The following is a 23,500-nucleotide window of genomic DNA, read 5'->3' as shown; positions in this document are numbered from 1 at the left end:
CTATAGATTCAAGATTCAAGATTTCTTTATTGTCATACTAACACACATTAGACATGAGGTCAGAACGAAAATCAGTCTCTCCAGAACCCGGTCGGCCCAGCAATGAGAAGAATAAGAAAAAAGAAGAAAGAATAACCAACAGTTTAACTTAACAAAATATAAATTAAAAAGATTAAAACTTTAAAACCTCTGGAGGTAAGGTGCTGTGCAAAAAAAGAATATGGTGCAAGGGTGGTGTACGGTACTGGGGGCATGTGCAAAGTACAGTCCGTGGGGAGTGGGGGCAGCAGGGCTATGGGGGCTACAGAGAGTAGTAGTAAAATACTCCTTATCAAAATCCTGATATAGAACTATTGTCACCGTGTCAAATCTTTGGCTTTAATATTGTGTTTTAAAGATGGCTCCATTAGGAGGTCCACATAGGTTTTATGTTGTTTTTGCTGCTCATTTATTTTGTGATTTTCTTTCAAGTATTACATGAATGTACTCGTGCGCACCAGAAAGTATCTCGTGCTCATGAGAAATTATCTCGTGCTCATGAGAAAGTATCTCGTGCGCACCAGAAACCTTTTTTTTTTTTCCGATGTCCCTTTAAGGGCTCCGTAGCTTCTTAATTATATAAATGAATCAATGAAAAAAATGAATTAAACAAGAATTTTTCACCTTTGAAAATCAGACTTTAATCATTATTTATTATTATGAACGCTGACAAAGGTAAATAACAAAGCATCACTTTGGTTTGGATCAGATAGCAAAAAAAAAGTGTCTGTGTAACTTACTTAATTTGTTTAACTGTAAAATAAGGAAAAATGCAATTATTTATATGGTTTACATGGTTCACACATTTACAGTCCATTATCACATAGGATGAAGCAAGAACTTCATCTTCGTCTTTTTTTGTCTGCATTTTTCCTTTTTTTACGCCAAAAACTGAAACACCCAATGAATCTTTCCCTCCACCAAGATCTCATCTTTTCTGTCACCACTGTACGTGCTTTTTTTGTACAAGGAACCATTTCTGTTGTATTTATGTTCATTCCAGCTAACTGTATTCCCAAGGCTTCCTTTTCATCTTCTTGCATATGATTATTCATTTTTCTTTTTTTACTTTGTGCAGGTTCCTCATCTTCCCACTTTTGTTCCTTCTCTCCCTTAACCTCCCTCCTCTCCTCTATCTTGTTTTTGGCCAACATTTTGCTGCCTCGCTGTTTACCCCGTGGGTCATTTGTGGACATGTTTTGTTGTCTGTGACCTGACCTTTCTTCTCCATGACTGTCATGATAGCTGTCATATTTTTTTGAATGCCTTGATTTAATAGCAGAAGTCTTTGTGCCTGTGCCATGTTTAACATCACCTCTCTTTATGTCCTCATGAACAGTTTGAATCTCAGAACCTTGTCTGTTTTTCCATTGACCTGCTTCCTCACTGTCTAATCCTGGTTTGTTTTGATGCTTTTCATCCCAGACAGAATATCTTGCGGAGGACGTTCTCTTCCTACTTGGCTCATCACCTTCACTCCTTTTCTTCCTTTCTAGACTGACATGTCTTGTTTTATCTCCTTTTCTCTTAACTACTTCATGTCTAGGTTCTACAAGGAACAATACTGTCTTCTCTTTCATTCCTTTCTCATCATACTTTGGTTTGATGTTGGCATTGCGTCCAGTATCAGATGGGAGACCTTTATCGGTGAACATTTGTCTGGTATCTTGCATATCTGCTGCACATAACAGACAAAAAAATAAATATATTAATAAAGATACTTTCATTCATTTTCATTCACTTTTTCATACGAGTAATGAGTATGCATGATAGAAATCTGTGCCACTTACTAGTCTTTTTCCTGTAAAAAAGAAGATACGCATTGTGGTACCTATTGGGAGAAAAGTGAAAAGAATGAGAGGCAATGTTCATGTGCAGCAGCATGTGTTGTAAGAAAGAAAAGAAGGAATGCAAACCTACTTCTCAGTTTTATCAGTCTGGAATGGCTGGTAGTCAAGCTGTTGATGAAAAATAATAACTAGCTATTAGATGATAGACCAACACCACACAAAACTAAAATGCCCTATTATCTACTCATCGCAATGCCAATGGAGGGATAGGTGCTGTTTCTGACACAAAATGGGAGTTTTAGTGTGGCAGCCAAGTGAAATACAATTGAAGTAAATGATGATACTTCATGAAAATGAAAATGATGCTTTTTACATTCTTCAAATGTTAAAAAAAAGTCTATGCAAATATTCCAAGACAGGAACCTGTCAGGGCCACATGAGGATGCCGTTTGCAAGTTCTCCCCATGGCTCTCTTAAAGTTCAAACATGCAGAGGTTAACTGGACACTTAATTGACCTTGTTGTTATGTGGCCCTGTGATGGACTGGCAACCTGTCCTGGCCTTTCGCCCTATGTCGGCTGGGATTGACTCCAGGTCCCCCCATGATCCTCACATGGAGGACAAAGTGGCAGACAATGAGTGAGTGCACCCAACAATGGAGGACATCACATCACCATGACTTTCACAAAATGAGCAGTTACATAGTTTTCGACAAACACTGTTCTGATAACCTCCAACGGCTACCTCCAGCACCAGGCATCAGTCCTGCCCACTGTCAAGCATCAACTCAAAGTGTACATGTGGGTGCAAGTCTCACCAATTTGACACTGTTATCATCGAAGTTGTACCATCTCTCATCATCCTGGGATTTGATCGTTGCTGTGTAATGTCCACTTCTAAGATCACCAAAGTGCTCCACAACTGCAAACAACTCATACATCTGATTCTGGTTGCCAAATGGAAAAATAATTAGAAATTAGTGTCAGGAATGAAGAGAATGTGCTATGATAACATGCTAAGATATAAAATATACGGTGTATACCTTTGGGATCTGTAGGACGAAGGGAACATCCACAATACAGTCATTTTTAACGTGTCTCCTGCAACTGTAGTCATAGTCAAACCTCTTCAGCAGCAATGTCAAAACCTCGGGATGATGCTTCATTTGACAATTCTGAGGGAAACAAACAGTGACCCGATAACAGTCATCAAGTATTCACATGGTCAATGCAAAATGAGACATATTTTTTTACATGACTCACAATTGTCGCATCAGATTTGGAATCACACTTGTCACAGTACATTTGGTTTTCGCCGTTGAAATGTGAGGTTTGGAAGTATTGATCAATAGAATCCACCTAAGGTGAGAACAAGAAACATTTACTGTAAGAAACAGAAGTAGGGACACACATAACTGACCATTCACAAGCAACCAATCTGACAAGAACAGTTTTGAAGTTTTGTACAGTAGAGGGCAGTACAGCAGCATGTATCTGTGCACCCCAGCAGGACAAGACACAGCTTTGTGGAAACTATGCTTCACATTGTCTGTATAGTAAGAATTGCTCGGTCAGATCCTCACCACACTGCAGCTTTTCGCGTTGGAATCAACTAATTCAAGAGGAAGATGCCAAAAATGTCCATTTGCGTTTGTCTTTTTGGCACATTTGGAACACCGGGTCTGGTGAGTCAATTCTCCGTGGAAGATCTGTAAACACAAACATGCAGATACTGATGAGCAAGTGTCACTTGTTCATGAGACTTACGGCAAGAATGATGATGCCTTAACCTGTGAGGCGTCACGACTGGCCAGGCTTAAAATCTTCTCAAAGTACTCAGCAGCATCACGCTCTTCATACGCTGAGCAGGAGCAAAAAGAAGAAATGTTTATCATTAAAGGTTTTATCTATGGTTCTTATAGTTTTAGAGTAAAGGATATGAATCACACAATGTTATTAAATGACAATACTCAATATGACAACTTCCTGCCATGCGTGTGTTATTTAATTAACATTAAGTAAAAAGGCTGGTAGCCATGAGAGTGGTTTATTGCATGTATGTGTTAACAAGTACTTCAACAGATGTACCTAATAAAGTGGCTGAGTGGTGAGCGTATGTGCCAGTATAATACTGTACCTTTGTCGATGCCCAGCTTGCGTTTGATTTTAGAGGTATTGGCACATCGTCGCTTTAAGTCGTCAAACAAGGCTTTCAGTCCATGGTCAATATGTTCGTTTTCAGAGTTTTTACTCGCATACCTAAATGAAATTCACACATAAGGTCCATCCCAGATATAAATGAATTTCACACCAACAAGTTGGACTTTGTGACAAACCTTTCCACAGCTTCTCTGAAGTGTCTGGTCATGAACAACACCTGCAGCACGCTGTTCAAATAACACGTCCCTCCTTGGTTGAACAAACCGTGATACTTTACACGAGCTGTTAAATAGAGATTTTAATCAAATTCATAATTCAAAATCATTATGACCAGGTTAAGAAAATGTATCTTACCTGATCGTCCGAAACTGCCGCTGACAAAGTGTTTATCTATTTGTAAGTCAGACATTTCGATCCTTCATCAGTCCACATCCACATCGTCTGATGCATCAAGTCACACAAACAGGTTTGTGTGACTTCCCGCATGGCCCTTGCAATACTTTCTCTTTCACTTGCCCTCCATTCACTGGAATGCTGCACTCATGGTCACATGACTAACAAGAAACCTGAATACTGCTGCCCTGGTTATGAAAATAAATTCACCAGTTGTCAAAACACCTTTCCTATATTGTACTTAAGCAGTTTTGTGAGACAACTTGTATCAGATGCGCAGCCCTTTCGTTTATGCTGTGAAATGTGTATTATTATTGTGTTAGTCAAAGACCAAAGGTCAAGTGTGTTACAGCACAGGTAAAGTACTTTGTAGATAAAGTAAAGGTACAGTTAAAGGTACTTTAGGGGTGAGCGGAGGACACCTCTGTTTATTATGATCTGCAGTCTCACACACTGGACCTTTAAAACATTCAAATCGAGATTTATCATTGAGTTGCAGAACAAAAATACAGCTCATGCACTACGCATGATGCGTCAAAGTAGGTTTTAAAGCACTGCACTGAAACTGTTAAGGGATTTGGAAAATATGACGATGATGAGAACGCTGTTATTTTAGAAATGTAGAAATAAACACGGAAGAAATCTTATGGCAAGACACAAATATAAAGAAACAGTTTTCAATGATCCTCCACACAGTTTTATTCTTTAACAAATAAATGAAAGTCCCTAATGGTTTATGGTAAATAACGACACAATCTATTGGTTTCAAAGAAAAGAAAATGTTTGTGTTACCACTGTAATTTGCCTGTAAGCAACATGGAGACCAACAGCTCTAGTTTGCAGCAGTTACATACAAAAGAACACATTCAAAGTTAAAGTACCACAGCATACAAATGTTTACATTTGAATTCCCACACAATATTTTTTATCTTAAACTACACCTTAACTTACATTAAGCGTTAACCCCTAAGAATAAAACGGACAGAGATATTGTCTTTGTAAAATCTCTTTTAACTGGATCAATCAAACCAAAGAGAGAGAGGGAGGGAGGGAGGGAGGGAGGGAGGAGAGAGATTGACAAACATATTCTCAGAGTACATTAACCAAAAGGGTCAAAGGTCTACAGTGTATTTACCTGCATAAACCTGCATTATTGTTCAGTACACTAAACACTACAAGTACAATCACGATCACAGCAGCGATAGATAACATTTACATCAGTCTTGTTCTGTTTGGGTTTCTTCAGTTTCTCCTACTCGTCTCATTCTTATGGTTTTGCTCATACTTATTTGATTACCACCAGGTGTTTTCATAATATCCTCCTCAATTATCTTGCAATATATTCCTGATCCACCACCACCCTCTGTAACTTCTTTACATCCAGATCTTTCTTTTGGCTTCGAATCCCTCTGTGTTGTCTTTTCCTCTGCACTAACGGATTCATGTTTTGTGTTGGAAACACTGATTTGCTGCTCTGGTTTGTTCAGTTTAAAATCATCCACTTCTCTCTCGTTCTCATCTTCCAAACTTGCACTTAAGCCACGTTTGGTTGTAGATGTTTCTTTTCTTTGTGCTGGTTCATCCTCTCTTCTGCTTTGTTCCTTACCTCGGTTTCTATCCCTCCTCTGCTGTCTCTGCTGCTCATGTCTGTCAGACAACCTGGCCTCTTCTGATCTTTTCTGCCGTTCACTGTCACCAACTCCTGTTATATACTGAAGACTCTGATAGCAGAGATCATACTTTGTCAAGAGAGGTTTACTCGCTGTTGTTTGTCTATCACCTTCAGTCATTCCTTCCTGGTCATCTTCATCATCCAGTTCCATCTTTTCCAGAGCTCGCCTTTTATCCTCAATAGCAGTAGGATAGCAGAGATCATATCTGGAAAAGTATTGTCTTTTCCTGAGTGTGTGTTGATGTGCTCCAGTCTGTCTATCTCTGTCATCTTTAACCTCTATTTCTCCCTTCTCCTTGTCCACCATTTTGACAAGGTTTTCTAAAGAGGTCTTTTCCTTTGTTTCCTCCACATCACCTTGACTTGATTCAACCCTGGGCATCTTCAGATTCAATACTCCCCTCTGTACTTCTCTCATCTCATCTTCTTCGCAAACATGCTCAGGTCTTGCAAGCGTGTGGCTGGTTTCCAGTTTTACATCATCGGTTTGTGCGCTGCTAAAGTCCTGATCCTCTCCTACCTGCTCATCAGCTTCTTCATCATCCTTCAATATGTTCACCTCCTTTTGCTTTAAAGCTTCTAGATCAGATTCATGCGAGTGCCTGCTCTCATCATTCGAGTCCTGATCCTTTACTCTCTCTTCACTCATCTCATCTCCTTTGTTACGATGATCGTGTGTTGCACTCCTGTCACTGGAATCGGCTTTAAACTCACAATTTGTGTCTGGTCTCTTATGTATACCTCCATTGTTCCCTGTATCACCAACATCCCGATCCTCTATTCTACTCTCTTCTCTACGCTCATCAGCTCCCGTGTGTCCTCCGTCCTCACTATCCTTCAGTGCGTTCCCCTCGTTTTGCTTTTGTTTTTCAGTGTGAGCATCTAGAACAGAACCCTCTCCTCTCTTCTCACTCGTCTTATCATCTTTGTTAAGATGATCATGCTTGTCACTGGTTTCTGGTTTTAACTCGTGATTTATATATGATGCTGTATGATATTTCCCCGCCTCACCAAAGTCCTGATCCTTTACTCTGTCTTTAAGCTGATTGTTTGTGAGGGACAGTTCTCTCTGTGCTGCCTGCTCCTCAGCTTCTGTCTGACCTCCTTCCTGATCATCTTTTACCAAATCCTCCTTATCTTGCATTGGTTTCTCAGCTAGAGGATAACCGCACAAGTGACTGCTTTCATCCTTCCAACCCTGGTTATTGCTTTGCTGCCTGGCTCCATCATCCTGATCTTCTACTCTCTTTACAGGTCGATCTATACCCATGGAGATGTCCTCTGCAGTTCTAACACCACCCACTTCTATTCCCTTCTCCCCCTCCTCTCCATCCGTAACCGCAGTCTCGTCTCTTGTCACAGGTAGTGAACCGTTATTGATGATTCCACGAGTACACGTTTCTGCATCATGGGCTGAAAGATAGGATTCAAATGAATTCAAGCAAAGCACAACCACTTAATGATTTGATGCTGTTATTCCCGTAACTTGTGAATAAGAATAATGACAATACACATCGCTCACTTTTTGTTTTCTTGTAAAAAAGGAGATAAACACTGGAGGAGCTGGAGGGAGAAATGTGAAAAGAAATAAACGTCATTTCTGCATAATATCCAGTTTGTCTTTCACAAAAGGGGCTTTCGGCTACTTTTTCCCCATTACTATGCATTTTCATTTTCACCAACTATATAAACACACCTGGGCAAAAAGTACTCAAAATGTTTAAAATTTGATTGAATTTGTGAAATTTGGAAATGCGTCACAGTCCAAAAATCTCTTGGCTCGTGTTTTTATGAACAAAAAGAAAAAGAAAAAACGGTCTATTTTGTGACTTCTGCACAATTACTGCTACTTTATATCACTACTAAAAATGTAAAACTTATTTTTAAAGCCTGAATATATGACCTATATATATATATCCCCCCAGGATGTCCATATAAGGAGTTCCAAGGTTGCACAATGAAAGTCAGTAAAACAATAAAAACATCTCTAACTGAGTTAAAAGCCAGAGATAAAGACATGTGTTTTTAAGAGAGGTCAGACAGAGGCTAATGCAAAGACATAATTAAGAAATAAGGAGATGTATATTTGGATAAAAAGAATGATTAAAACTCACTTCCCAATGATATTACCCTGGAATGGCGGGCAGTTAATCTGTGTAATGAAAAAAGAGACATACTGTGAAGAATCACTCTATTTATGCAGTCTGATCTTTGAAGAAATAACATTGATGTGTACAGTGCGTGTACATCCTCACCAGTGTGACGCTGGCATCATCGAGGTTATACCATCTTTCATCATCCGGTGATTTGACTGTTGCCGTGTAATGTCCACCTCTAAGATCACCAAAGTGGTCCACAATTGCATACAACTTATATGTCTGATTCTGAAAGAAATGACAAAATGGCAAGAATTAGAGTCAGGAGTAAGAAATAAGGTGTGCCGAGGTAAAACATAAAGCACACGACATACCTCTGGGATCTGTAGGATGAAGGGAATATCCACAGCGCGGTTGTTTTTGACATACCTCATGTAAGAGTAGTCAAAATCAAACCTCTTCAGCAGCAGCGTCAAAACCTCTGGATGATGCTTCATTACACATTTCTGAGTGAAACACACACAGGCACCACGGTGATACGAGTCCCTTTCATGACAAAACATTAGAATCAAGTTTTCCAATCACTCACAGTGGTGGCATCACATTTGGCATCACACAGGTCACAGTACATCTGGTCTTCTCCGTCGAAATATGAGGTTCGGAAATATTGCTCAACCCCGTCCACCTAAAAAAAACCATGACAGTGTTTTGGACCAGTGCTCGTCAAGGCAATCATCTTGATATGTATGCTATGTTTAAATCTCATGGAGTCATTGTGAATGAGGGGCAATGGTGAGACGATGGTTGTGGAGTGAGTTGTCTTTCAACTGCAAGGTCAAGGGTTTGATTCCCTCCTTAGTCTACATGCCGATGCACATTGCTCCTGGAAGTGTGTGAATGGGAACGAAAGATTTGTTACGGAGTCGTGTATTGTTCCCACGGCAATTTACCATGGGCACACCTGCGACACACATCTGCGCCGTGTGAGTACTAAGGGTTAAAGGTTTGAGAAACACTGGCGTGAAGTTCTGTTAGATCCTCACCACACTATAGTCTTCACTGTAGGAATCCAGCAACTCAAGAGGAAGATGCCAGAAATATCCATCTGCATCGCTGCACGTGTGACATTTGGAACATGTGGTCTTGTGTGTACACTCTCCATGGAAAACCTGCAAAACACAAACATATTTACAGACCAAGTGTTAGTTTTTCATGCAGGTCACGTGTTCAAATCAAAACTGAGTGGAGTTAAAGTTTTCAGTGAAGCTGCAGAAACTACAAAAGGGCAAAGGATTACGGGCACTGCGTTAGAACCCCCCTGTGCCTTTTCCATGAGTCCCCAAAGCCCCTTAAAACACCTTTGGTCTTTACCTGTGATGCATCAGGATTGGTCAGAGATAAAATCTTCTCAAAATACTCAGCAGCATCGCGTTGTTCATTCACTGAATGCAGGGAAGAAGTAAAAGAAGAACTACAGATTATTCAAAGCTTCATCTCTTCCCATGGATCTGAAATGACCATAAGTTTGACAGTCATAACGCACAGGAAGCAGATGTGAATAACAGGAATAAAAGTTTGTACCATTGTTGATGCCCAGCTTGTTTGTGATTTTATAGGTGTATGCTTTCCTTTGCTGTAACTCATCAAACAAGTCTTTGAGTTGCTGGTCAATCCACTCAGATTTAGGGTTTTCACACGTGTGCCTGAACAGAATTCCCATGTCAGGTCCATCACTGACATAAATGGGCATTGTGCTTCCATTTCAAACAAATACAGTATGAGTTGGACTTTGTCACAGACCTTTCCACGGCTTCTCTGAAGTCTCTGGTCATGAACAACACCTGCAGCACGCTGTTCAGATAACACGTTGATCCTTGGTTTAACAAACCATGAGGCTGTGCATGAGCTGTTAAAAAGAGAGTAAGTGCTTGTGAGTTGCACAAATGTCTCACACATGAGAGGTTCAGAACTTGTGTGGTACCTTACCTGGAGGTCGACTGCAGTCCCTCTCGTCCATTTGGATCCTTTGTCAGTCCACGTCCACACATGGAGCTGCAGTTTGACACTGTCGCACCTTGTACAGTCAAACTTTACAGAGTAGATTCTTGAGAAACGTTTCCAGCTGTCTCTCTCCCTCACACACACACACACACACAACTTCCCACATACTTTCACTTTCACTTGTAGAGCATGCCCCATTATTTAACAAGGAACAAGGAAATTCAATTTTATAATAAATATTAAAACTAGAACTACTTAGAAACCATCATAAATATACATCTGCAGTATAATTCAGCAACTGAGTGGAATTCTGAGTCAAAATTATACTCGGCATAAGCACAAAAGAAAGAAATATCTAGCAGTGACATACATAAGACTATACATGATATAAAAAAAATTAAATTTACACACACACACACACCTACATAGAAACTTTGCATAACCTTAACCCAACACCAATTCAAATCTTAGGTCTAAACTTAACCAGTTCCTCAGGAATGAGGTTCTGCCCCATTAGGACCTGTTTTTGGTCCTGACAAGTAAACACAGTAAACACACTTACATGTCTTGATGTCATGTTTATTTGCCTGTGATAATGCAAATATTTATTTGTCACAGATTATTCTACATGCATTTTGTTTCCAATGCTTGTTTTTAAAAGAATAAAGAAAAATATTTATATCTTTATTGCAACAGCCCTGGTTCTCTTTAATATACATCGATTATTTGAATGAAAGAAGCTTTTTGACTGTATATGACACTCTGATTAACGTGCCTTTGTCAGGAGACACAAGGAACTTAAACATGAGACATTAGAGAGAACATTATTTTAATGTGTCAACAACAGTTGGATTTTTTAACATATTTAAAGGCAACATGGGAAAAAAAGGAAAAAGTCACATTAGAATGCCAGCATAAAACATCCCATTAAGGTTAAACATTTGTAAAGTAGAGGAGGCAACGGTGATGGTGTTGGTTGTAGGTCAGGCAGTCAGTCCTCCAGGAACCTTCAACACCACATGGATAATGGACTGGTGCTGGATCCCATAAGAGGATAGGAAACTGTCGTCATCCTCCAGGTACGAGTCTGCAAAGAGCATCCGCAGCTGCTCCTCTCCTGCAAACACATATCAAACCCAAAGGAATGAATCACTGAATCACATGGACTCCTGAACAGTTTTTCATGTGCCCTTTAAAAAGAACCAAACTCTTAAAGCCCTGGTATACTCCCCCCGCCAAAAGTACATATTAAGGCGTTAATGGCACCAGTTGAGTTAAGAATTTCCAACTAGGAAAGTCGGAGCAACCCTGACAAGACTCCAACACTGACACTTTCACTGCAAAAAGCACATATTTGTTGTACACATTATACTGTTAAAGTTGTATCCATGGACATGTTGAATTGGTTGCACAATCAACACCGAGCTGAAGCTGACTTTAAATAAATTGCATTCAACATTTTGCAAATCAAATCTGCCAAAATTCGATATATTGCCCCAAAGTGTTCAACTGCGCTCTTTGGTGCCAATAAAAGTCATTCTGTCCTACTTCGACTTATTGAGCAGCATTCAGAGGAAAAATAGGTCGGTATTGTGCGCGTGTGACACTCACCAAATTATCTGGACTTATGCGTTGCTTTACGTTATTACCGCTACATAACTTTTAGTAAATAAACAAAGTTTGTTTCCCCATCACTGCACATAACAGCTCTATTTCGCTGGTCCAGTGTTTTTTTTACCTGCTGACGGAGGAAGTCTCTGCGCAATCTTCTCTTTCAGCTGCAGGACCGTCATTTTCTGCATCTGCTCCTCTGTGTTGCACAGGTCAACGACCATCTTCCTCCCTCGTACGCCATCAACCGTCACTTAGTAAATTTTACCCATGTTGTGCTTCTTATCTTCTTTTTGTGTTTGAGCGACTGTCTCTTGCTGCGCTTCTGTCGCCGTGTGCGGTGGAATGGTGCGTAATGACACCTGAGGGCGTTGAAATATACTGAGGCGAATAGGTTTTCACTGCCTAAAAGAGAAGAAAAAAAACCTCCTTCAGCGCGTCCAGCTGATTTCTTGGAAGTGGTTGAACGAAAGCAAAAGTAGAAAGATAGATTCGTTTGGGAAGAGTCAGTGAGCGCAGTCAGACCCAGGCAATAGTCCCAGTCCTCACTGCAGCTCAAACAGAGAAGAAGAAGTCAGAGGATCTGGCACAAAATGACAGACGAGAAAAGATATGACCCCAAAGACACGACTCTGAAGTTCGTCAACAGGCCTGATGATCTGGATCCACTGCGTAAGAACTACGTTTCTTTCATAGATATTTGCACGATCTTTTTATTTATTTATTTATTATAAACAAAGCTAATTTATTTGACTTTCTGCACTCCAGTGATGTCGCGTCATCATCAGACTTTATGGCTGTGATGAGTTCAACGTCCACTCTTGTTGTTTTTCAGCCCCAGAAGATGGAGACGTGTGTCTCAGAGCAGAAATGTCCTGTGGACACGCAGTCACCCCGGAATCACTGACAGGCTGGTGTCGCAGCCTGCTCGATCAGGTACCTCACCCAAAACTCACTCTGCTGGTTTATACCAATAAGTTATTTTTTTGTTTGTTTGTGTCATAAAATGTAAAGGGAAGGTTATAAAATGATTATGGACAAGCAAATACGTGTGGGGAGGACAGACTACTGGCTATCTCATAAAACAAACAATAAGAAATACACTATAGTTTGCTGATTTAAAAAGAGATCTGACCAAAACTGTACAAGGGCGGAGCCAACCAATTTACCTCAATTTACCACGTGCTATCCCACACTACACACAGGAAATTGTCAATGTTTCCAACAGTGTTTATTTTCTGTTGTTTGCGCATGACTTTCTTTTAAAAAGCATTAATTCAGCCTGCACAGAGACGAGAATTACAATTGGCCAATCATAATCCCCTTACTTGAAAACCTTTTTGTGCCATTTGTGTTATAGTTTGTTACCCACATGCTATGAACCGCACGGTTGGTGTAGTGGTTAGCACTCTTTGCAGCAAGAAGACCCGGGTTTGTAACCCGGTCGGAGCACGGGCCTTCTGCATGGAGTTTGCATGTTCTCCCCGTGTGTGCTCTGGGAGTAAATTGAACACTCTAAATTGACTGTAGGTGTGAGTGTGACACTGGATGGTTGAATGTCTCTATATCCACCGGCTCGACTCTCCTCGGCACAGCATGGTTAAGTTGCGTTTCCACTAGCATAGTACCTGGTACCTATGTGACCTTGTGATGGACCGTCGATCAGTCCAGGGTGTTCCCCGCCTATCGCCCTATGTCAGCTGAGATTGGCACAGCGCCCCGTGACCCCCATGTGGAGGGTAAAGCGGTAGAAGATGGATGGATGAATAGACTACAACGTTGCCATGAAGTGATCAAAAATGGCCAACAGCGTCCTGAAGCCCTTGGAATAGAAACTTGAAACTTAATTTCACTGTGATTGTTGATAAACTCTTGCACATAGCAACGGAGATGTGACTGATGTTTACTTTCAGGGCCAGTACAAATTCAGGTGCCCGGCTTTGAAGGACGGCACCGAGCAGCAGTGCAATGCTCTGTGGGCTTACCAAGAGGTTCGCAGACTGGCAGTGCTGACTGTTGAAGAGATGCAGTACTTTGAGGAGCACATGGCTCATCTGGCTGCCAGTGAATACTGTGAATTCCAAACAGTGAGTATCTTGGGCAACATCCACATTACTCTGTTTGCTTTAAGAAACGCATCAATTCTGTGTTTAAGCCAGAAGTTTGAAAAACCTGCTCTAAATCTCCATAGCCGTATTTGAGCAAAAATGGAGACCTCTGGACCACATTCACTTCCTGATTGGTTCTAATCAGCTGTGAATGAAAAGCTCAGTTAAAACGTGGATTCAGAGTCACCTCAATGTTGGTCGAAATTACATATCCTTGTTCCAGTTTTATCTAACTTCCTGTTTACTGTTTTATGTTAGTATGAATATCAATTACATCTGAAAGACTGTTTATATCTGAAAAGCTTTCAAATGAAAACACTGCACTGATGTGGCCTGAATAACTGAATGATTCCCTTCCATCAGTGTCCTGGGTGTAAAACCAACATTGAGAGAGAGGACCTGACAAACCTCAATGTGGAGTGCACGATCTGTAAGGCAGACAAGAAGCCATACCAGTTCTGCTGGCAGTGTCGGAAGACGTGGAAAGGTCGAGCTCCACGCTCTGACCGCTGCGACAACGACGGCTGCGTCAACCACGACCTCGAGATTCTCAAGAACTGCAAGGACGCCACGCTTTCTGAGGTGCAGGGGGTCGAGAAGTGTCCCTCCATCCGGGCCTGTCCCACCTGTGGCCAGCGCGTGGAGCATGACAAGACAGGCTGCAAGAACATCATCTGTCCCCGTTGTCAGGTGGAGTTCTGCTTCGTGTGTCTGAAGCTCACTGAGGAGTGTCTGCTAACAAGCTCCTACTTCATCCCGTGCACTGACGGCGTGGCGCCCAGACAAATGTTGATACCTGTGTGGCACAGAAACCGAGAGGAAACACGCTTCTTCTTCTCTTAGCTCATACTGTTTTAGAATTTAGTTTCAATACCATAGTTAGATTCTTGTAGAATAAAGCAAAACAAATAATCAATAATTGGTCTTCATCTTGGTCGTTGTTTACATCCTCTGGGAGAGTAAATATATCTTGCTCTTTTGTTTGTTGTTGGTGTTTAATGTCAGTTGGCATCTGTAATCTTGCATTTCCGCCTTATTCCTATGCTGTTGTGTAATCACTTGATTTTATAGTTGCCGTCAAAGGTTTTTCAAGTGAATGCTCAATGACGGTTAATCAATAATTGTGGTATAACTTAATAAAGGCTTAATAAACACAATTACAGACTGTTTATTTGGTGTCTCACCCATAACGGTTCATGTACAGCTGGTGTTTAATAAAGTTTAATATAAAATAAATACTATAAACAGCATGGACATTACAGTGTTGTGTTTGACATGAAAAACCTGCTAATCACAAGTCCAGGACAGTGCAAAAATAACCAACAATACAATTGGTTTGATATTAACTAGAGAAAAGACAGTTTGGATAACCATCATTTTCTTTAATGACCAGGATCTTAAGTGGAAATTACCCATCATCTGCAGAAAACTTGAAGCAAAATCTGTCTTTTACTTTTTGAGTTGAGCTGCTCACATGACCCAGAACATAAACTAGTCAGAAAATAATAAATACAAAATTATACATTGACAGTCTATCAGCCATTTCAGTCTATTCACTGAAGACATTTTCTGGTCCAACCTGTTGTGTTGTTGACATCATAGAAATTATAACTGGAAAACCACCCGACATTCCCACATCAGACTTTGGCACAACAACATGTTTGTGTCTATGCAGATAAAGAACATGACTTCTTGTAAGTGAGAGGAGACTGAAAGCAAAAGAAAACGACCTAGGCTGTCATGTGTAGTACTAAAAATACCACAAGGATACCAACGACTGAAAGAGCAGGGGAAATTCACAAGGTCACCCAAGCTTTAATCCCCTGTATTTTTCTGATGTCTGATGTTGTGTGACAGGAGAGAAAAGCAAATCTCTCACGAACAAAGTTTTGATTTACGAAACAAGTTGGCTAAGATCAACAAGTCATTTATTTATATAATGACAATCCCTTTTTAAAGTCTATACATCTATCTCAAAGAAATAGGAGTACACTTCTTTAAAGAAAGTGAAGCAATCACTCTCCTGTGATCAGATCCACTCTAAAAGTAAATAGGTTCTTCCACGCCTCACACACCACCCTCTAAATGTGTCACTGAGCAATCTGCACTGGAACAAAGAGGAACGAGAGATGAAAAAAACAGCACTGAAGACCTTTGGGGGAAGCAGAAAAAAGATCGACTGAATCTACGTCACATTATCTTTTCTCCTATTTCACCACTTCCACGGCTTCTGTTTGACTGGCTCCTCCCTCTTTTGAAGTGTCATCCTCCGACTTGCAGTCGTGACCTGCCGCACTTCCGCGTGGTTCTTGTGCTTTGTGCGGAGGCGACAGTCGCTGGGTGTGTTCACGCTGTAGCTACTAAGCAAAGGTTTCGACGGGTAAATAACTGAAGAGGGAGAACAGCTGTTGTTTGTCCCTGCTATACTTTCATCTGCGACGAACCCACTTTCCGCAGACTCAGCTCTGGGGCTTCCCACAGTCCCACATTTAGTTTTTGTTTCAGTTCTTCGAGCACTGTAGTGTTTCTCTGTCCGGTCCCAGGCGATATCATGCAGCTTTAGTATATTCTTTGGGGAAATCTGGCTCTGGCTCTGTTCAAACCTACCAAAGTCATAGTGCTTTGTGACTCTCTCTGAGTTAAACTGAAGATGCTGATGTCCTCTGTCTTTTTGCATCCTTGAAAAATGTGACCTTTGCTTTACCCAGCTTGGCTCCAAAATATCCACACCCTCTTCAGAGTCTGATTGAAGCAACAAGTCCTTGTGTTCTTCCAGTTTCCCAGAGGAGGTACCGTTGCTCGTCTTCAACGCATCGCCAAACAGGTCCCTTCCTCTGCCACTTTCATCCAGTTTACAATGACGCCTCTGTGCCGCAACATGTCTTCCTTCTTCCACGTCTAAGTGTGAACATTGAGCTTGATGCTGAGGATTTTCAGAAGATAGGCTCTCTTTGGAGAGAAAGATGAGAGGAAAATTCTTGAATAACACAAACAGCCTATCCGGATGTAAACAAACATCTTCAAGTGAGGAATATCAAAGAGTTTCTCTATTTTGTTGAGCTGATTTAAATATCAGTACTCGGTACTTAAAACTGTACTGCGTACAATTGTAAACAAAGACCGGTTTCATTCAAACCACATCACATTGGTTCACACAATGCTGATCAAACATAGCACAACCCACTGCCGTGTTTCTCGGTATAGCAGTGTTTGGATCTTGTGTCGCCCAGCTAAATTGCCAAGCTTCACACGGGAAACCGATTTGTTTTATGTCAGACGGAGGCAACAGCAACGTTGAGCGAAAGCGAGTGAAACAACTGCAAACAGGGTGGGAGTTTCAGTGAATTCTACTGCTAAAAAAACTCCTGGATATTTAACTGTTAGATGGGATAAATGCTGTAAAAACACCAATGCTACCTCAGGCAGGTCTGGCAGTACACACACACACACACACACACACACACACACACACACACATACACATACATATACTGTATATATACATATAAAAACTTAATAAAATGTGATGCAGTGGCTTACCTTTCCTGTACATGAGGAGGTATGCTGTTTGGGACCTAATTACGGAGAAACAAAAGTGTTAACACACCAACCACATTATTTAATTTCCCATGGGCAAGGCACACACACAAACCGAAGCTGCACCACCAAACTAAATAGCATTCCCAACTGCATTATTTTACCATGGTGACAAGGTGTCGTTTCCTACACGTGCCCAAGTGAATAATATTTGGAAATTAAAATTGCCACAATCAGGCCCCGAGTAAAGTACTTAAGTAGTTATAAATAAAAAATATGTATCAACTGTGCAAAATGAAGAAATACACAAGTTAAAAAGCTGTTGCTGCTATTTCATTACATTTCTTCAGACTGTGCTCAGTGACTCATTTATTTGATATTTAGAATGTTCTGATCTTGTGAATTTGACCAGTATCGTACACATTCTGATAATGAGCGTCGCAGTGGCTCATGCTTTGTTAAAATGACTCATCAAAATGTTCATCAAAGAAACTTGTCGCCGACAACATAGGGGAAAAGCCTTTGCAGTGATGAAGTAAAGACTAAAAACTGTTTCTCTTCAGGAATTTGTTTAGGATTTTTTGGGGCATGTTGAGCCATAATTAGCATAACTCCTCCACAAATGCTGTAACAATATAAAAACTAGGGGTGTTGGACATGACAACAAGGTTTAACGAACTGCCAGGCCACACCCCCTCTGCACACAGCTTCCATGCTGGCTTGGAGTGGACAACTGTCAGTCCAATTAAAGAAATACTTCACCAATTTGCATTTAGCTTTGTATTACTAAAATAGGGGTAGTATTTTTGAAAAATTGTGCTTCCCAACCTCAGTTTCCCCTGAGTTGAGAAATATCATCATTATTTTCTTTGTTACGTGCCAACCAGTGACACTTGTAGGTGCAGTTACTCATGGGTGAATATAATTTAATAATTTCTGGTTAAAAATGAAGAACTACTGTATTTACCTTACAGAGGTGTTCCCAGAGCTGAATAACGGCTTGCTGACCTGTAAAAGTGAAAAACTTCAGTTTCCAAATGCTGAATTTCTTAACTATTTGTTTTTGTATGTACAGTTCATTGGACTGAATATATATAAATTTAAATAAAACATTTGTTTACCGTCTCAACAACATCGTCATTGAAGCAGTACCACTCTCCGTTTTCAAAGGATTTGATTTCTGCCGTGTAATGACCTCCTGTGAGGTCACCAAAGTGGTTCACAACAGCGTAGAGGTCATATTTACTATTCTGAAAAGAGATCAAATGAAGACATACTATTTTAAAAAAAGAGAAAGAAAAGAAAAGGCAAATGATAAAAAAATAATAATAATAACAAAAACATATTTACATAGTAAATACCTCCATGTGCAAAGTCTCTGGCATGTAAACTTTACAGTGAAGCTTGATGTAGCAATTGCACTCGTAGTTGAAGGTGAATCTCTTGAGCAGGAGGGTCAGAATCTCTGGATTTTGTGTTATTTCACTCTCCTGAATCACATAGTGACACAAATGTACATTGTGGCAAAGTCTCATTATACCTTGACAGAGAACAAACTGATTACTCACAATGACTGCGTCTTGCTTTTCTTTGCACTGGTTGCAGTACATCTTGTTTTCCCCAAAGACCTTTTCTTTCTTGAAGAAAGCCTTCAGGCCTCTCTCCTGTAAACATTTTCATTTTATTTTATTATGCAGCATTTCCTTCTCTCTTTTTACATTTGAAAAACACATGATGAGGCATAATACCACGCTGTAGGTTCGATCACGTGAGTCCTCCATTGGTAGTGGCAGAATCCAAAAACGGCTTCTTGAATTGTTTCTCTTCTTACATGCGACACATGTGGTTTTATGGATGAGCTCACCTTTGAATATCTGCACACAAAGACACAGCAGAAGACCACTTAGGCCCCGTTCAGACCTGGTATTAACATCCATCCTCAGTTATCCGATTTTATGTGGATATTGCGAAGTAGGACCGTTCGACTTTAAAATGTGTCCTGGATGCATCTCGTGAAAGTTTAGAGTGTGTTCATGCATCGGTTTTGAGTCAATATTTCCAAAGCAAATCAAATATCAATTTAATCATTCAAAAATATTGTATTTTATTGTTTGAAAACTACACTTGTATTTTGCACTCCCTGATTTGTTCTCTGTACTCCCTCACTTGTTCTTTGCGCCGTGTTTTTTGGTTTGTGGGGTGGGCCTTAAGGAGGTTGCTTGCTGATTGGCTACTGAGTTTTGGAGAGACAGCTCAATGGACCGGAAGTAGTCACAGACTTGGAGTCGCTGTCCGTCTGGAACTAGTTCCCCAAGTTTTCCCCGTTGACAAAACAATTGTAATTATCTAATGTTCGTCAGATTTTAAACATTAGATATTTACAACTGCAACACATACACCTCAATGTTTCTAAAAGAAAGTGCTGATTCATGGTAACTATTCCCCATAAACAAACACATGAATGTGTCCCGACCTTGGACGCCTCAGCACTGGACAGACAGAGGATCTTCTCGTAGTATTCAGCAGCATCACGTTGCTCGTAAACTGCGTGTGAAAGGAGGTGAATAAAAATATTATATTTCATCATTAACACATGATATTCTGCTTCTCTTAATCTTAACCAGGCTCAAGAGTCCACAGGACTTTAACACTCAAGCACGTACAGCAAAATGTGTGGAACGCAAACTTACCGTCTGTGATCCCCAGCTTTTTTGTTATGCTGTGTGTTTTAGACAATCCTTTCTCCAGTTCAGCAAACATATTTCCCAGGAGTGCGTCAAAGGCTGTTGGATCTTTACTGCAGCATCTGTAGCACATGGAAGAAAAGACACTTGAATTTAGAGAAACTGAGTCAGTTTATTTACCATGATTATAAATGTTTTAAAGGAATTGTCAGTGAAATTTAAGACTTATTGCATATTTAAATATCTCTAATAGTGTGTATTTAGTATGATTTGCCTCAGCACGATTTAGAATGTTTCACGGTTACAGTCGGGAGGTTCCATCCTGTCCCAGATTTTTTTTTCCCCTCTGTGGTATAAAGTGAAACGCTGCTTAGGTTGTGGTCTGTCGGTCTTCTGCATGAGAGCTGTACATGTAGTCTTCTCTGTATACACATCTATGTTGGAAAAAATTCATATATTCAAGTGGAGACAACTCAAGCTCATTAAGTTAGGTATTTTTCTTTGTTTTGAACGCTTCATGCGTCATGTTAATCACAAGAAGTTTTTCCTCCAGTGACTAAAACTCAATATTTTTACTTTCTTCTGTGCCAGAATATTTCTCTTGCTTTAGACAAACAACTTTCTAGAATTTCCAATCCACTGCTTTTGTTTATAAAATATATTAATTGTGTAGCTTTTTCTGCCAGCTTCCATCTATCCTTTATGCTAAGCTAACACACAGCAAGTTCCAGCTTTATATTTACCATATTATGACGCACAGAGGTAAACTATTTTGGTAACTAATTTGTTTTAAAAGGTCCAGTGTGTAATTTGTATTTTCATTGTTATAGAATGAATTAGTGCTGCCATATTTCTACTGCAGCATGAGCGGACAAATCAGCCAGAGCATTTTTTTGAAACAGAAGCTTATGACACAAACGAAGAAAAGAAGACAGCCTCTCTGGTAAACTATTGGCGCATTTCCACCGACTCGCCTCGCCTTGGCACGACACAACACGGCATCTCCACCTACAAAAAAGTACCTACTTAACATGGGTGGAGTCTTTACTGTCTTTGCTGCTGTAACAATGCAAATTTCCCCCACTGTTCCCCGACACACTTGGGAAAGGGAGGCATGAACAGTGTAATTCTTACACACTGACTGGAGCTTCAACTTTACATAAAAAAGAAGAAATCTTATACAAACTGATTTATGGAGCTCCTGAAGTCTTCAGTCATAAAAAGCACCTGAAGCACGCTGTTCAAATAGCATGTAAGACCTGGACTCTTCAAGCCATGGTAATCTGAAGATAAAAAACATCAATATCATTATAAAACTGAGCAATAATCATGACCAACATGTTTAAACAGTTGAATCTTATATGTGACTTACCAGAGATGGCCAAGTTGTCAAGTTTCTCTCGAAACAGTTCTACACGGCCTTGATTTATACTGATGTTCTTCATATCAGACTGCTGATCGTTTTTGGTTCACGGAGTACATTAAGATGTATTGATTTAGCCTGTGGAAGCACATAAGATACAGAAGACATGATGAACAAGGTTCCCAAGTTCACGACTGCACAGTGCTTGTAAACCTCTGCTAAATCATGAGGTCCATAATATAAATGTTTATCCAGATTCCTAACATGTGCTTGTTAAGTTAAAAGGAATTTAATGTTCAAGAGACCACCAAACTGAAATTAGTTGGATGACCTTTTGTGAAGACATTTTTAATACATCACATTCATAAAAAGGTGAGCTCAAGATGTTGCATTCACAAGATCAAACACATTTTGTAACTCACTACCCTAATTACCTAATTACCTTCTCTGGAAGTACTTTTACATTGCTCCGCAGTTCAAAAGGGGAGATAACATGAGAAAAGATAAGCCCAGGAGAACCTTGGTCTCCTCGGTGAGATCGTGGATGCGACACGAGGCTCCCTTATCAAAATCTGCGCATTTATTTCACTAATATGGCACACATCAAAAGAACACTCCAGTAGTAAACTCAGCACATGCCAGCTGTATTGCAAAACCCTTCTCAAAGGTTGGAGTGTAAAACCTTTTTCTAATCTTTGCCCCTGCAATCCAGTTTTCTCTCTCTCTTTATTTCCTCCTATCCGTCTCTTTCTGACCCTTTCTTTCTGCTCTCACCCAGTGACAAACGAAGTCCACAGAGGGTGATGATCTGGCCAAGGCCATAAAGCCATCAGTCTTCACAGAGACACAGTGATCTTGACTAAAATCTCAAAATTTAACAGAGGAGTCTGGTGTGACTTGTCAGTCATGCAGGAAGTACTGAACGATTATGTGAATAAAAAAATAATTAATCAGTATGTCGAAAACAACAGCTTTACAAGTCACTAGTTTGTGTGTGTCATGTATAGAACAAAGTCGCAGCAGTTTCATGCAGCCGTGCAGGGACCCGCCCCACGTTGAGGAGGACTATATTGTAATGGAAAACCAACCAAAACCGAGTTGAGCCCATGGCTGTATTATAAGAACTGGATAGAGCACCACCACTCTGGTTCCGTTCATTCCTATGGAGTTGCTCACCCAGCGCATATGCCAAAAAAGTTTCTGACTTCCGCGTTTATTTCCGGGTTGTGTAGAGCATGAGCATGTGCAGTAGTGTTACCCCCATGATGCCTTCCAGCTATGTGAATGAGCCATCCGCATTCTCACCTGGCTCGGCATGTTAAACAATGTATAAGAAAACTCCTCATTGCCTTCATTTGTTCACATTTCTCGTAAAGTGTTCACATCGTATGCTTCCCTGACAGTAACCCTTGCCCCGAAGCCACATGACCGCGCTTTGCTGTACCCGTACTCAGCTGTGACGTCACTCTGGGAAATAAGATTTTTCTGGACTTGTTATGGCCTTTAGGAAGGTTTTTCAAATATGAAACTCTATGAACTAAAAATATAGAATATAAAGATCTATACATGCCTATGTCCATGTCTGGAGGTGTCCTGTGAACAGTTTTTTATAATCTTTTACTATTGTGGTCAATGGGAAAATTGCTTTCTGGGCCCGTGAGTATTTTTTGCTGCAGTTCACGGAAGTGGCCATCATGGCAGAGGGGGCGGTGCTCTATCCAGTTCTGATAATACATCCATGGTGGAGCCGGGACCATGTAGTGGAAAAGCGAGAAAAGCACCAGTGACGTCGCGTGACGTCCGGAGCTCTATTTACATTTAAAACCACGTGTGACGGTTTATTCACCGTTCAAAATCAATCTTCAATTATGTGAAATTTCTCACAATAGCTACTCTTTTAGAAAACGTTAATCACGGTAACCTGTTTCATCACATAGTCCAGCCCTTGTTTTACATGCTATGCTATGGCCCGTGAAGGCATCAGTTGCGTTGGTGTTCCAGCCCCTGTCAACCGTCCGTTGCCTCAAAACAAGTTACACACATGATA

General features: G+C 40.5%; 5 protein-coding genes and 1 long non-coding RNA gene across 9 annotated transcripts; 2 read left to right on the top strand and 4 right to left on the bottom strand.

Moving 5' to 3' along the window:
- The first annotated feature begins 419 nt into the window (after nt 1-419).
- LOC122766887 lies at nt 420-18,434 on the top strand. The gene is made up of 3 exons (XR_006360124.1): nt 420-483; nt 4,766-4,770; nt 18,424-18,434. It is a non-coding gene; the product is annotated as an uncharacterized LOC122766887 (long non-coding RNA).
- Nucleotides 665-4,683, bottom strand: LOC122766882 (ubiquitin carboxyl-terminal hydrolase 47-like). 2 transcript variants are annotated; one of them, XM_044022098.1, is made up of 11 exons: nt 4,343-4,683; nt 4,165-4,270; nt 3,966-4,087; nt 3,619-3,689; nt 3,412-3,537; nt 3,092-3,187; nt 2,872-3,003; nt 2,647-2,775; nt 1,960-1,997; nt 1,830-1,870; nt 665-1,714 (listed from the first exon to the last, which is right to left on the bottom strand). In XM_044022098.1, the coding sequence occupies exons 1-11, from the start codon at nt 4,395-4,397 to the stop codon at nt 882-884; spliced, it is 1,749 nt and encodes a 582-aa protein (XP_043878033.1). In that variant the 5' UTR covers nt 4,398-4,683; the 3' UTR covers nt 665-881. The 2 variants fall into 2 exon arrangements, with proteins under 2 accessions (XP_043878033.1, XP_043878032.1); XM_044022097.1 differs by having other exon boundaries at nt 665-1,717; nt 4,343-4,682.
- LOC122766880 (putative ubiquitin carboxyl-terminal hydrolase 50) lies at nt 5,056-10,410 on the bottom strand. Of its 3 annotated transcripts, none has more exons than XM_044022093.1 (10): nt 10,136-10,410; nt 9,950-10,055; nt 9,731-9,852; nt 9,521-9,591; nt 9,193-9,318; nt 8,739-8,834; nt 8,524-8,655; nt 8,309-8,437; nt 8,168-8,205; nt 7,398-7,616 (listed from the first exon to the last, which is right to left on the bottom strand). In XM_044022093.1, the coding sequence occupies exons 1-10, from the start codon at nt 10,164-10,166 to the stop codon at nt 7,481-7,483; spliced, it is 987 nt and encodes a 328-aa protein (XP_043878028.1). In that variant the 5' UTR covers nt 10,167-10,410; the 3' UTR covers nt 7,398-7,480. The 3 variants fall into 3 exon arrangements, with proteins under 3 accessions (XP_043878027.1, XP_043878028.1, XP_043878030.1); XM_044022095.1 differs by having other exon boundaries at nt 7,430-7,466; nt 10,136-10,402; XM_044022092.1 differs by lacking the exons at nt 8,168-8,205; nt 8,309-8,437; nt 8,524-8,655; ... (4 more) ...; nt 9,950-10,055; nt 10,136-10,410 and having other exon boundaries at nt 5,056-7,466; nt 7,576-7,765.
- Nucleotides 10,714-12,295, bottom strand: zgc:194655 (uncharacterized protein LOC794380 homolog). The gene is made up of 2 exons (XM_044022107.1): nt 11,889-12,295; nt 10,714-11,267 (listed from the first exon to the last, which is right to left on the bottom strand). Exons 1-2 carry the CDS (start codon nt 11,983-11,985, stop codon nt 11,134-11,136), a joined length of 231 nt encoding a protein of 76 aa, XP_043878042.1. The 5' UTR covers nt 11,986-12,295; the 3' UTR covers nt 10,714-11,133.
- Nucleotides 12,350-15,026, top strand: LOC122766885 (probable E3 ubiquitin-protein ligase ARI5). The gene is made up of 4 exons (XM_044022106.1): nt 12,350-12,433; nt 12,597-12,697; nt 13,675-13,848; nt 14,233-15,026. The coding sequence occupies exons 1-4, from the start codon at nt 12,355-12,357 to the stop codon at nt 14,710-14,712; spliced, it is 834 nt and encodes a 277-aa protein (XP_043878041.1). The 5' UTR covers nt 12,350-12,354; the 3' UTR covers nt 14,713-15,026.
- On the bottom strand, nt 15,022-21,143 carry LOC122766883 (ubiquitin carboxyl-terminal hydrolase 47-like). The gene is made up of 9 exons (XM_044022099.1): nt 20,097-21,143; nt 19,880-19,950; nt 19,155-19,280; nt 18,975-19,070; nt 18,768-18,896; nt 18,528-18,656; nt 18,374-18,414; nt 17,410-17,444; nt 15,022-16,818 (listed from the first exon to the last, which is right to left on the bottom strand). Exons 1-9 carry the CDS (start codon nt 20,221-20,223, stop codon nt 16,082-16,084), a joined length of 1,491 nt encoding a protein of 496 aa, XP_043878034.1. The 5' UTR covers nt 20,224-21,143; the 3' UTR covers nt 15,022-16,081.
- Between the last annotated feature and the right edge of the window lie 2,357 nt (nt 21,144-23,500).

The sequence above is a fragment of the Solea senegalensis genome, linkage group LG3, assembly GCF_019176455.1.
Source record: "Solea senegalensis isolate Sse05_10M linkage group LG3, IFAPA_SoseM_1, whole genome shotgun sequence".
NCBI classification, from domain to species: domain Eukaryota; kingdom Metazoa; phylum Chordata; class Actinopteri; order Pleuronectiformes; family Soleidae; genus Solea; species Solea senegalensis.
This window is presented reverse-complemented; position numbering and strand designations above follow the sequence as displayed.

Bases quoted from the DNA above. Each gene is read 5' to 3' on its own strand.
- LOC122766882 (XM_044022097.1), bottom strand. From the start codon at position 4,397: ATGTCTGACTTACAAATAGATAAACACTTTGTCAGCGGCAGTTTCGGA. The intron at 2,776-2,871 runs GTATACACCGTA...TTTGGCAACCAG, and splicing joins TCGTCCTACAGATCCCAAAG to AATCAGATGTATGAGTTGTT. The intron at 1,718-1,829 runs GTAAGTGGCACA...TGTTATGTGCAG, and splicing joins TTTTTACAGGAAAAAGACTA to CAGATATGCAAGATACCAGA.
- LOC122766880 (XM_044022092.1), bottom strand. From the start codon at position 7,726: ATGAAAATGCATAGTAATGGGGAAAAAGTAGCCGAAAGCCCCTTTTGT. The intron at 7,467-7,575 runs GTGAGCGATGTG...CCTATCTTTCAG, and splicing joins TTTTTACAAGAAAACAAAAA to CCCATGATGCAGAAACGTGT.
- zgc:194655 (XM_044022107.1), bottom strand. From the start codon at position 11,985: ATGGTCGTTGACCTGTGCAACACAGAGGAGCAGATGCAGAAAATGACG. The intron at 11,268-11,888 runs GTAAAAAAAACA...ATGTGTTTGCAG, and splicing joins GAGACTTCCTCCGTCAGCAG to GAGAGGAGCAGCTGCGGATG.
- LOC122766885 (XM_044022106.1), top strand. From the start codon at position 12,355: ATGACAGACGAGAAAAGATATGACCCCAAAGACACGACTCTGAAGTTC. The intron at 12,434-12,596 runs GTAAGAACTACG...GTTGTTTTTCAG, and splicing joins TGATGATCTGGATCCACTGC to CCCCAGAAGATGGAGACGTG. The intron at 13,849-14,232 runs GTGAGTATCTTG...CCCTTCCATCAG, and splicing joins AATACTGTGAATTCCAAACA to TGTCCTGGGTGTAAAACCAA.
- LOC122766883 (XM_044022099.1), bottom strand. From the start codon at position 20,223: ATGTGCTACAGATGCTGCAGTAAAGATCCAACAGCCTTTGACGCACTC. The intron at 19,281-19,879 runs GTCGGGACACAT...CTTTGTGTGCAG, and splicing joins CCAGTGCTGAGGCGTCCAAG to ATATTCAAAGGTGAGCTCAT. The intron at 17,445-18,373 runs GTAAATACAGTA...CTCCGTAATTAG, and splicing joins TCTGGGAACACCTCTGTAAG to GTCCCAAACAGCATACCTCC.